At 53.1% G+C, this 12924-nt stretch overlaps 1 protein-coding gene across 1 annotated transcript in view; it reads right to left on the bottom strand.

Annotated features, from left to right (window-relative positions):
- The window catches only part of BAIAP2 (BAR/IMD domain containing adaptor protein 2), a 54881-nt gene that overhangs the window by 16380 nt on the left and 25577 nt on the right, over nt 1–12924 (bottom strand). Inside the window, 3 exon segments of the mRNA XM_062591585.1 lie at nt 8778–8915; nt 9347–9418; nt 10110–10171. Of these exon segments, the coding sequence (XP_062447569.1) occupies nt 8778–8915; nt 9347–9418; nt 10110–10171 (272 nt within the window).

Raw genomic sequence — 12924 nt, 5'->3', positions numbered from 1 at the left:
TTACCGTAACATAAGAAGTATAGAACTTAATCTAGGTTGTCAGTTCCAAATTCAGATTTTAAGCATTAAGCAACCAAATAAAGTTCCAGTTTAAAAGGAGGGAAAAAAAAAAAAAAACACGCAGTTTTTGGAGCTCGCTGCACAAGACGGCCAGAAGGAGCCCGGGTCAGAGCTCGCACCGGCCCTGGCAGCGCTGGGACCCGGAGCCCGAGCCAACGCACAGCTCCAGAAACCTTTTCTGGGTTTCTAGGTTGGAGAGGCCTCAAATAACTCCCCTTTCCTCCCCCGCTGCCTGAGCGCATCAGCTTCGCCTTCACCGGGAGCAGCCGACCTAATTAGCAATGTCAGCGCTCGTCAGCGCTAGCGCAGCCCGAGTCAGGCCGGGAAGCGGTTTGCTTCAGAAACACTGGCAGCAGGCACTCGCGCCCCGTCCATCCGTCCGTCCGAGCGGCTTCCCCGCCGGGCACAGCCCGGCCGCAGCTCCCAGACGCCCGGAGAGGAGCCCTGCTTCACCCGGGAACGCGCCGCCCGGCCGCACCGGCCCCGGGCAGCAAAGCTGCACAGCTGCTCCGCTCGCACGAGGTGGCCCGAGTCACCCCGACCGGGCAGACAGCGAAGTAGGAATGAGAAGACACGAACCAGGGGGAAGCACGCTGCAAGCTTCCCAGCTCGTGCAGCTGCGGCCCCCGGTGCCTTGCGGGGGCCGGGGCACGCCGCGGCCCCGGTCTTCAGACCACTCCGTCTTCCCAAACACAACTCACAAGCTGACGGCTAGAGACACGTAAGGATGAAAAAGCATCTAAGTGCCAACACCCGAGTTCTCAGCCACATACTGCAATCAGCCTAGCTGGTGCAGGTGAAACAGCCGTGTCATTACTGAATTTTGCTCAAGCCTTTAACAATCAAGGCATCTCTTTCTGAGGGGGGAAAGGAGAAAAGCTCAAGCAGTTCCATCCAAGACAAGAATGTGGTAACCAGCAGGCAGTGAAAGTCGAGGGCAAGGCTGGCCAGCGAGGCCCTGCAGAAACCAGCATTGCAGATCATCTCCCCGGGTGCTGGTAAAGCGGGCTGCGCGAAGGACCAGCTCCAAGCCCAGCAAGGAAACCAAACCCAGGCAGAAGCGAGCAAGGGTCAGCTTCAGAAGTCACCAGCCAACCCACCGCGGGGACGGCAGCAAGCTTGGAGACTAGGAAACCTGTCGCACTGCAGGAGGGAGCAAGACGGGCACGTTTCCAGCAGGAGACGGGAGCCGAGGCGGCGACTGCCCCGGCGCCGAAGGCACGGAGCCTCCTGCCAGGAGCGACCCCAAAATCTGGCTCTGAGCCGTGGAGGGGACGAGCAGGGACAAGCAAAGAGAAACAAGAAAAAGAAAAGGTCCGTGAAAAGGCCAAGGAAGATTCTGCAAGCTGTGTTGGACAGCTGAAGATACTGGCAGGCTGAAGCAGTAAATACAGAGGAGAGAGGATTTATTTAGGAAATCACAAGGGAGAATAATTAGATAGTAATGGGATAAAAATCAGAAAGAAGTTAGGCTGATTAACAGAGAAAGAGGTTTTAAGTTTCAGAACAGTTTCTCAAGGAAAAAACTGCTCAAACAGCATCCCAGAATACAGTCAAAGTGGAAGAAAACAACAGTTTTGGGGATCCTCAGCCCCACCAACCTCTGGGCAAGAAGAAAGCTCTTCCTCGTTTCCAGGATTTGTTCCCAGCACTGTGCTCCCGACTCCAGGCTCGGGGAGCCCTTGCTCGGCCGAGAGCCGCCGCGGCCCGCGGACAAACCTCTGCAAAGCCCCGTCCCCCCCAGCACGTTCTGCACCAAAGCACAGAGCAAGCCCAGACTGCCCCTGCGAGGGCCACCACGTTTCACTGCCTTTCGCGAGAACGAAGCGGTTTCTCTGCAGAGCCACGCGATCCTCCAGGCGAGCACGGACAGCCGCGGGGACAGCCCTAGACCCGAGCCCGCTGGGGTGACGCGAGGTGCTGACATCCGCAGCAGCTGAAGCTCTTCCAGATATCAGCACCAGGGCTGCACAGCCCGTTAGTCTCCACTCTCCGTTTCATCCCCGTTTCGCTGTGGCTGGCGCTGCGGATTGCTCCAGACGCTGCTTGTTTGCCGTAAAGGCCTTAGACTCGCTCCAAAGCGAGACCCAAGTTACACCCCCCCACGCCAAACGCTCTCCTTCATGAGCGGTGGCATGGGGACAGCTCTTGCGCTAGCTGAGGGTCATCCTGCGGGAAACGGGCACCGCCAGTCTGGAGGGACACAAAGCTAGTAACTGTCCTGCCCCGGGGGACCGGGCTTCCCCGACCCGCTGTCTCTCCTCATCGCGTTTGCTGTCCTACCCGTCCGCTCTTCCGGGCGGCAGCTTCATCCTTCCACTGCTCCCGAAGAGCACCACACGTGCAGAGACTGCAGAGAGCTTATGAAGAACGAAATACAGCGGCCAGCTGCTGCCTTTGGCTGGCTGCGCGGGGGCTCGGGATCAACCACCCCGGACCTTCCCTGGAGACGGTGGGCACTTCACCCAGACGGAGACAGGGTCACTGCTGAACGCACGCGTCCCACCTGGCCTGAGCGCTGCGGACACGACTGAAAGATCGGGTTCGTAAAAGAAGTTTGAGGCATCTCAACCCAGAGAAAAAGAAAAGCTTAAGAGTTTATATAGAAGTAAACAAACGAAGCACTCGGTTGGGTGTGCACGCGTAGCAGCTGCCGGGAGATCTGCAGAGCCGGTCTCAGGAAACTGCATTTCGCGCGTCCGAGTGCACAGCCGCCCTTTGGGGCCGGACTGCAACAGCCATCCACAGCAGCCAAACACACCCAAACTCACAGCGTTGAGCCCGAACAGCGACACGGGGGCCTTTCCCTCCTCCCAGGGCCGTCTTTTATAGGTGCAGGGACCACAGAGGTGTCCAGGAACCCATGCCAAGGCAGGGTTCCTCCACCCCTGCTGCAGGAACCGGCCAACTTCGCTAGTGCGCAAGGTCACAGCTAGTGCCAACGCAAGCGGACCCTTGAAGGGACGAGCCCTCGGGCCAGGTCGGGTGATAGGTACCAAGTCGAGGGTCCTCGCCCAGGCCCGATCTGTGCGCTGCAAGACAAGGTCAGATGCTACTGCAAGGCCAGAGCAGCTCAGCCTGCGATCCATGCCTGGATTCTCCACCACATATTTTGCACATGCTTCTCCCCCTTTCCCTGCTGAAAGTATTTGATGCTTTAAAACATACAACCTAACTCAGTTTAAAACAAAAAAATTGGAGAGAATTATTTGGAGCCATAGAGCTTTTATATAATTCTTCTCTGTTTGACTTTTACATAAGCCCTCGTAACCTGGTTAGCACAAACTCCTTATAAGTTAGCATTTCTTGACCTATAGCTAAAATTATTTCTCCTGATGGGAATATCAAAATGAGGTTTCAATTACAAAAGTTTATAAAAACCTCTAAGCCATTTGGCACAACGGTATTTAATGCTTAAAATATTCATTCACATAGGAACAGATGTACATGCAAATTGCAGAACACTAACATCTGGGCAGGAGCTAGACTCTGACCATGTGTCTCTCCTTAAGCAGCAGCTCTGAAGCCCATCGCCCCCAGTTCAGCAGCCTCCTGCATCTGCTTTTGTAGAAGGAAGCAGAAGTCACTAGGGCTTGTGAGATTTGAGACACTGAAGCAGTGAGCAAGACACTGACTTGATTTCCTCCAGACTAGCTGAGCAGAGCTCACCGAGGCTGTCGTCTTTGATTGAGGGTCTAAAGCCTTGCATGGATGCCACATCCCTCGGCTACAATGTCAAGACCCCTTCTGAGGATAAAACCCTAGCTGTAGCTATACCAAAGTTTCTACTAGCCCGGTGGTACCAGGCACGAAGGGCTGCAGCCTGCCTGCTGTGCAGACGCTCACCAAGTTGCCATCAGAGACGACCTTAGATCGATGCAGTTTGTTCCATCCACAGTAGTTCGGAAGCTGTTAAACAGGGACAGAGCGTGGCTTACCCATATAGCTACATCTAGAGCAGCTTCACCTATGCCATACAGATATTCCTAGTGTGCCCAGGTCAGACACAGCCTTTTAGCCTGTTTCAGTCTTGCAATTCAGCATGAATTACAAGCAACACTTTGTCTCCGCTTCATGAAGAAATCCAATTGCCTGTAACACTAACATGATTTGATAAACTGATGAACCAACATAACTTCATTGTTGACTTGCTGATTCAATCAGGGTCATAAACCCACTGTGACCTTGATTTGATGGTTTGATCATAACCAGCATTTAATGAAATTACAGAAATTTAAGCTTTCTTGATGCTTACTTAATATTTGTCCTCATTCTTTTTCATAAAAGGCATGAAGTGAATTGGTTTATTCTCCTAGTTCTCAGCTCAGCCCAGTCCCCCAAAAAACCAAACATCTCGGTAACTAGGTAACTTAGTTGGAGAATTTGAGGCAGTGACTGTCTCATTCTAACAAAAATTTCATTCCTCACATATAGCAAAAAGGATCTTCTGAACTGACCCAAAAGAATGAGGAAAAAAAAAAAAAAAAGCTGGCTTCACTGGGACATTCAACAGTGACACCCTATAACCACATCATCTGTCTTGACTGTGACACTAAAGTTTTGGAAATGGAAAATCTTTACTGCAAACTAATTGCACTTCAAGCTGTTTTTAAACTACATGAGTTTTTCTACTGCAAAACCACAAGGTGTTTTAAATTCTGAACTATTTTAATCCTGTGAAGTCCTTCCTCATCTATTAGAGCACATAACAGGCACAAGAGACAGCAAATACGCAACTTGGGACTTGCAGACAGCGTCTGGATTAGCTCTCCTCGCACACTGCCAAGTTGCTGGTGCAGCTAACTGGGAGCCTGCTGACAAAGTGGCTGTGGCCAGCGCTCTGCTGCCTCACCGAGAGTCTCGGCCCCTTCCTCGATTCCTCCACGTTCCCAAAGTCACTGCTCCCCGCCCACGAGATAACTAGCTACGTGCAATGCCTGCTGAATATTAGCATTTATTTCTCCTTTGTAGAGGAGAAAAGCCTGAATTCAGGAGAAGACTCTCAGGTGAGAGCAAGGATGAAGTCTGGGCTCTTCCACTGGACTTTCTGATCAGTCTAGCACAGCCTGGAAGGGCTGAGGCAACCTTGTTGGAACCCTGGCTCAGATGAGGATGGCCTTCTCCCACCAAGCAAACCAGAGCCTGAAGAGCCTCAAAACTTATCTCACCTTGGTGGAGTGAGATGACATTACAGCAAACACATACTTGAGCTCCCCGAGAGGCTGGAACAGGGCAGCCGCTCGCAGGCAGCGTTCCCTCTCTCGGGGCTCAGATTTCAAGCATCTATTTTACTTATAGACAATGACAAAATGTGGTCACTCAACATGCAGTGAAAAGGCAGAAAGGAGCGATTATGCTTCCTGTAGCATTAAATATGAAGAGATGATGACAGAGCATCATATTCCTGGCTGCTAAGTGCTACAGTAACTTAAGTGGATGACTCTTCAAAAGAAGCAAGATTTTATTGCTTTATTGAATAAAATGACTGATGTAGCTACCAGTATATTTCTGCCAACAGCAACTTCTCCCACTACAAGACAAAGTAATCTGCAACACTACATTAAAAGAGCTCCATCCAATTGTTGTTTGATCAGTCATTTTTCCCCAGACACCAGCTTGACGAAGCATGACTTTAATTTCCTGCAAGCATTAAGAGGTGCCTTTAGCAGCCTCCACAAAGGCCGATGTTGGCTGGTGGTTTTACAAGTTGGCCACAAAGACAGTTCTGTGCCAGTTAAAACTGAGAATCACTCTGTTCTCTGAAGGGAGTTGCTATGTTTTGTTTCTGTTTTAAGTAAATTGACAGAGAAAGATTCTTGTGGAGCGAGATCACTCGGTGCAAAGAGAGCAGCTCCTCAGAGGGGTCTGGAGCTACTAACAGACCTCGACTGCAGTACTGATGGCAAGCTCCTCATTTTCACTAATCCAGGCAAGAGGCTCCTTCCTTGGCCCAGTTGCTCTTGAGATGCAGGACACCAGCAGAGCTGAGCCAAAGGAGGAAGCCAAGAGCCCAGTGGAGGAGTGGTCTTCTCTGAGCAGCATTGCTTCTGACAGTGGCTTTGCAACAAAAGAGATGATTTTTGAAAACATTATGGTTGGAAAAAAGAACCAACAACAGGATGCAGCTCACCTTCCACACGAAGTGTTTCATTGCATGGTTTAGAGGTAACAGCTCTTAGTCCAACTGCCAAGCTCCCTCTTTGCAGCAACATCTCTGCTTAGCTCAAGACAGAGACACCCTTTAAAGTAATTCCCCTGTTGCTTGATGCTAGAATGACACTGCTGGCTCTATTTTAAGATTTCACAGTAAGATTTTGCCAGCACTGACCAAAGGAATCCATTGGATCCTTAGGAAGTTTATGGCAAGTCCAGGCCAAAGGGGACTTAGCACTTCTGCTGATATTAGCCACAATCCATATTTTCCCCATGTCCTCTCAGGGAAAGGTAAGAATATCATCAAGGCTTGCCCAAAATACCTTTTTCCTCTTCTTTTTCTGTTCAAAGTATGAAATATCAGCATACTAGCTAGCACAGAAAAGAAATAACCCTCTTGATTGAATTCAGCAATTTCAACTTCCCATTTGAATCTAGGGGAAGAAAAAAAAGAAAAAGCTAGCAGTTGAGTAGTTTCACAGCTCTTTAAGCTTAAAAGCCATCATAAGGCTTTTTCAAAGAGATAAGCACTTCCTAAATACTTACTGCTGAAAGATTAAGAGAACGAAAGCTTGATCCTGTTTTTCTATCTTTACCCAAAGAAGCTCTGCTAATAGAGCTACCCTCATCTCTGCCATTTCATGGCAGGAACATCAAATTATAACTCCTTCTCTCAGCTATATAAAAACCTATAATGGAGGAGAAAATTCATCCCTGCTAACTCTGGGCATGTGATTGGGATTCCGGGGGGTGGGGGGGTGGCGAGCAGTAACCCTGTGGGTATTTAGGCAAGACGCAAGGGGCCCTGGCTGGAATTTCGCTTTTCTGTCCCTCTTGCAGTTTTTGCAGGGAAGGGGATAACTAGCCAATCACAAGTTTTGATGCCCTGGGTTTGCTCTCATTTAAAGATACCTTTGCTCATTGCTTAACAAGTCTTCCCTCTTTCAGAGCAATGACTTGCAAAAATGCCAGTATTCAAGTGGTTTAAACTGCTTGGCTTTCAAGAAAGCACCAGCCTTTGCCCTAGTAAGCAGGGCCCCGAGTCCTACCAAATCAACTGCTTCCAAAGATGCTCAAATTAACCATGCCTTGTGCAAGCAATCTCAGTAGTCTTGGGAGCTGGGAGGCTGCAAATTAACATGTGTAATACAAAGCACTCCAGTTCAGCACAAGAGTTGCACTCAGAGCCTTGATAGATGACTGCTGTGTTTTTCTCCTCCAGTGATTATTCTGATTCACACTACCAGGAGAATGACTGATATCCCAAATTTTAGTGCAATTAAGTGTAACTTCCTCTGCATAACCTTCACTAACTATCTGCTGATTATTCTAAATGCCGTTTTGTACAGTCCCAGCTACTGAAGTACCATTGATGTTTAGATCATCTTAGGAAAAGGTGGATCATTTTGGATGTGCTATCAACCTATTCCATCGGAAGTAAAAGACTGCTCTAAACAATCTATTTTCTAATGCCTTGCTTTGGAGATGAGTATGCAATTTCTGCCTTGGGGATTAATTCTCCCCCCTTTAATAACATACTATCAGTGCTGTAATCACTCAATGGCAATGGCCTTAGCTACAGCAGCAGCATTTTAGGCCAGAGCAAGTTTACAGATTGATGTATTAGTCACCTATTAAACTAGTCATGTTCAGACATGCTCCAGGAGAAGCTTGAATCAAAAGCCATAGACTTAAGACAAACTCGGCTGCGGATACATCACTAACCCTTAGCGCATCCCCAGCACAGCCCCAGCTCAGTTCCCACGGCTGCCAGGGGCCCAAAGCTTCCGCGCATCAGCACCGCCGTCTCCGACCTCTGCGCCGGGCACTCTTCAACGTGCTCCCGGCCCTCACCGTCTCCCTGCTGGAAACCCTGGTGCTGCGGGCAGCGGAAGCGAGCAGGACCCGCGCGCGGCCGTGCTTGCCAGCTGCCTGCTCGGGGCTCCGGCCCCTCCGTCTCAGGGCGACGCAATCGGATCCTGATTAGATAACAGCATGTGGTTCGCAAGTACGCCTAAATCAGGAGTCACACTCTAGTGATTCACTCGCAAACCTCCTCCAGCATGTGCTCCCCAGCCTGTCGGGCTGGGGGAAGGGGTCCGGAGTCAGGAGGCACAGAAAATACTTGAGCAACACACGATCCAGGGGAGATGGATCTGGCACAACAGAAGTTCACGATCTCTCCGGGTTCATTCATGAAGTGAGAGGAGCCACGGTGGTGGATTCAACGGGCACCTCCCGGCACGGCACCTGCCAGCGGCTGAGCGTGCAGCACCGCTCCAAAGCCGGGAGCGCTCCTCCCCGGCCACGGCCACAGCCCCGGCCGGCCCCGCACCGCGGGCCGCGTCCCCCTCCCCATCCACAGCTCCCACGCTGCACCACGCTCCCCCAACGCTACCGCACGGCTTCAAGAGAAAACACCAAGCCGTCATCTACACGTTTGCAAGACTCGGCCCACCTCTAGCCAGCGGTATAAAGCAGCCACCGCCCTGCGCAAAGACGAGAGGTTTATCCACGTGCCGCGCGCCTGACGGGGGCTCGTTTCCCTGCACGCGGTGTCCTACCTGCAGCTCCTTGTCTGAATACTTCTGCGGGTTTTTGCTTCCTTGGCTCTTCTTCCGCAGCTTCTTCAGCTCTGCTTGGCACTTGTCTAGTGAATCCCCCTTGCTCCTTTGCTCCGTCTGGTACTTTTTCAGTGCAGCCTAAATGTGACAGAGGAGAAAGCTGTGAACAGTGAAATACCAGAGTGCTGCACAGCTTGTGTCTCATCCTAGTGACATCTCGGCCTCAGCTCCCGACATTAAGGCCAGGTTTTAGCATTTAATGGCAAATGTGCAGCCATCTTCCAGGAGAAGCAGATCCCCCATTACCCAGCAAACACAAACAGGAGCTTGAACAGTTTTACATGAGACCAGAACACCATTTGGCGCATGGTGACCCGTTTGGTGGTTGTGGAACCCATCTCCAGTGCTACCTGCCTGAGCAGCACCCAGGTACAACTGGCTACCCCTGACCAGGAGGTATGGGGGAGCAGGGCAAGGAGGAAGGGCTGGAAGCAGGGAAGAGAAAAAGCAGAGAGAGACCCTTAGCAAACCCCTGCTATTTCAGTTACTCAAGCCTGCAGGTTACTTACACTTAAGTACCTGGAGTCCAGTTCTACCTTCTGCTCCAGCTGCGTGAGAAGCTCGTTGTGGAAGGACTTCAGCTGGAAACAAAAAGACATTACATGTTCCCTTCACAAGGGCTGCCAAACCCATTGCAAGGGCACCGAAGGCCACCGTGGAGAGCACAGGCAGATGGGCACGGGGAATGCCACAAAGGGGCCCATAAATAGAGAGCAGGTAGGAGAGGGCATGAAGACACACAGGTAGCACAGAGAGAAGCAAATAACACGAGGGTGGCCAACTGGCTGGGGTATGGCAGGTGAGAGGTTGTCTGAACGCATGAGAGGAGAGAAGCTGATGGCAGAGAGACAGATGGACACTCAGAGAGAGACACCCAGCAGGACAGAAGTGGATGAACCAACAGACCAGACCCTTTGCAGTCCAGCAAATCCACCTCAGAGGCGGATTTTATCTGGTTAAGACACTGAAAACTGTTTTGCTTAGTTGCAACACCCAGCGGCTCTGCTTCGATATGAAGCAGCTCTGAGCACGGACAGAGACCAGCTCTGGAGCGGAGGTGGCCCTTGCCCTTCCCTGGGATCCAGCAGTTTAGGGGCTCAAAGGAAAACGAAGGGCAGTTTTGTTCAGCCAGGGCTGAAGAGCGGTTTCTGCCCTGAGCTATGAGTGTGGCAACTGCTTGGTGCATCCCCTCGCAGGACAGCACTTCTCGTTCAGGCTAAAAGCACCTGCAGAGGCCAAGGCCACGCTTGCCGGAGAGCTGCGGGCACTCACCATCTCTTCTAGCTGATTCTGGATCTGCCTGTGGACTTCTGCCATCTGGAAGAGAACATCTCCTGGAAAGACAAGATGTAGGAAGGCAGTTTGAGACCCGGAATGCTCTGCAGATCCTCCCACAGCTGGGAACAGCCGGAGCGCCGGCACCGAGGGACGGAGCTGCCGAGGGATCGGCAGCCGGACCCGCGGGATGGCGCAGCGCTCTGCGAGTCCATGAAGCACCCATCTCAGCACCCGCTTCTGTCACGCTGCAAGCGCATGGATGTTTAAGGCGGTGGATATCTATGCACTGTCTCTTACATACCAAAGGGAAGAAGAGGAGAGAGAGCAAGCAGCAGCGTGACCACAGCGCCCGGGGAGCCAGCCCGGCCTCCGACCCACCGTGCCACCCGGCCACATCGGCTACCGCCAGCCTGCTGGCCACCAACACTGCTCTGCCCAGGCAGCTTCTTCATCCGGCCACGCGGATGCAACAGCGAAGAAGCCACAGAGTGCAGGAACACGCAGGACACCTCACCGCAACCAGATTCAGAGTCCAGCATTGGAAGGGAGCAAGCAAGGGGCCACGCTTACGACATGCTCCTGCACTAATAACCAAGACCTTCCTCCTCCAGGAAAACAGTAGCGGACAGACATAACCCTGGGAACAAACCCAGGCCACGAAGCTGCAAACAGAGCTAAGTCCTGAGCTGAGTATTTGCTCAAAAACAAACCAGAACTGTTTAACCTTCATGGACGAATTGTGCATGTGCAGAGCCAGCCTAGGAACAAGTGCCAGGTGCAAGGGCAAAGGCAGTGCCACGCACACGGACAGCCCCGCGCCGTCAGCGACGGGCTCTCGAGCATGCAAGCTGCTAATGAACAAACCACAGGTCACCTACGCTGGGCAGTTCCTGAGATGGGAACTGCAGAGCCTGGATCACAGTCCATGGGAGAAAAGGCTGTCCACGACAGATGGATCCAACTGACTTTTTAATTAAAAATGCATTAAATCACACGCATGCTTTGCCTTTCCTGGAAACCAGGAGCAGCGGCTTACCTCAGCAAAAGCCGTAATGATGCTGGAGCCAGACACCAAAACACATGGGAGCTGCAGGAGCGTTTTTAGGAGATGAGCGAGTGCCACTGCTTCACTGGAAGCAACATTGCTGGACTAGAGCAAGCTTTCAGGGAGCGCCAAGCTCCATCAGCTATTTGTAAAGGCCAGGTTAGGAAGATCTAACTTTCAGCACAGCAGGCTCTAGCATTGCAAGAAGTTTTCAGCCTACACCAAGAGTTATTTGTAAACTGAAAATTGCTGTCTCAGAGCTGCTCTTGCCTCGGGACCCACGATGCTGCCAACCCACGCAGCCTTGGAGCTGTGGCCAGCAGTAGATGGATACCACGAGATACCCGCGGGGTCAGCGGGAGCGGGGCAGCCCTTGGGAGGGAAATGCCAGGAGAAAAGATCATGCAACATGCCCCAGAGGTTGCCTGCAAGCAGCAGCTAGAAGCCCAAGCACTAATTAGATGGCTCTGTGAAGAGTAGCCGTAGTGACAGCCCTAATCCCAGCTCAGCCACTTGCTCCCGTGGCGCTGGCTCCCCCGTCCTGGGTGCTCGCAGCCTCTGCCAGCTCCCTGCTCTGCTCTGGCAGCCCAGCGCTGCTTAACGAGGCCTCGGCATCCTCCTCCTCTCGCAGGGAGCCCTCGCCGCTCTCGCCCACGGCGATCTGCGGTGCAGCCAGTGCCCGGCCGTGCCTCCTCGGCCGCAACACGCAGGCTCAGAAAGGGGCTTCAGCGGTGCCTCGGCATGCTGCAGGGGGTCCGCGGGCGGCCCTGCCACCGAGAGCCTTGGGACTGCCGAGCGCAGACTTGCTTTCACGTGGGACTGGCCACCTCTGCTCCACCCTGCCCCAGCGAGAACCGGGTCCTGGCAGCAAAGGCCATGATTTCAGTGCGTTTGGAGCACGAAGGAAGACGCAAGCAAATCCTCCTTGGAGGACAGGTCCATCCTGGGGTCAAGCACGACTGCGTTCTCTACATCTAGATTCACAACCGGGCAACAGTACCAGGAACTAACTTCCTACCGGTGCCAGAGGAGCCCCACGTTAGGTGGGGGAGCAGGAGGTGCGAGCCGGGGCCAGGCTCAGCCCCACCAGCTGGCCCCGGGCAACAGAGCCGGGTCTTCGGGAGGTGCAAGCCTGCGTTCGGAAGCGGAAGGCGGTCAGGGGCCCGGAGCCCGCGGGGCCGGGCACCGGGGCGGAGGGGGAAGGAGCCACCGCGCCGCCGCGTCCCGCGCAAGGGCCAGGCGGCGGCTCCGGGCAGCGAGGGTCCCGCCGCGACGCTCAGTCGACTCCTGCAGCTGCTCCGCGAGGCGCCGGCGGGAGCGAAGGTGCTCGCGGGGGGCTGGCGGTCGGCCGTGGCAATTAAACGCCCAGCTTTGACGAGCGGCGTCTCGGTGAACGGGAAGGTCTGGGCAAAAGGTTACCGCTGCAGGACCTCCAGGAAACTGCTCTCCCGTTGAGCTGCGAGCGCTAAATCACGGGAAGTGCACAAATTCCCACTACGAGGAAGGCAAGGAGAGTGACGTAATGCCACAGCTTGGCTGCGATTTCTTCTGGAGGAGCGCGTCGAAGCAAGGGTGGCTTTTCTGCTGCCTTTTCCAAAGCTCTCACCACCCCCTCTCCTCTCTCCTTCCAGTTTTACCGGAGTGGAAGCCACGGCTGATTAAGTAGCACATCCAGCACCACAGGAAAAATCAGCTCAGCGCCAGGGCTGGCGGGACTTTCTGGCCACCGACACCGAGCTACGAACACACCTGGAGAGCAGGGGC

The sequence above is a fragment of the Rhea pennata genome, chromosome 19, assembly GCF_028389875.1.
Source record: "Rhea pennata isolate bPtePen1 chromosome 19, bPtePen1.pri, whole genome shotgun sequence".
NCBI classification, from domain to species: Eukaryota; Metazoa; Chordata; class Aves; order Rheiformes; family Rheidae; genus Rhea; species Rhea pennata.
This window is presented reverse-complemented; position numbering and strand designations above follow the sequence as displayed.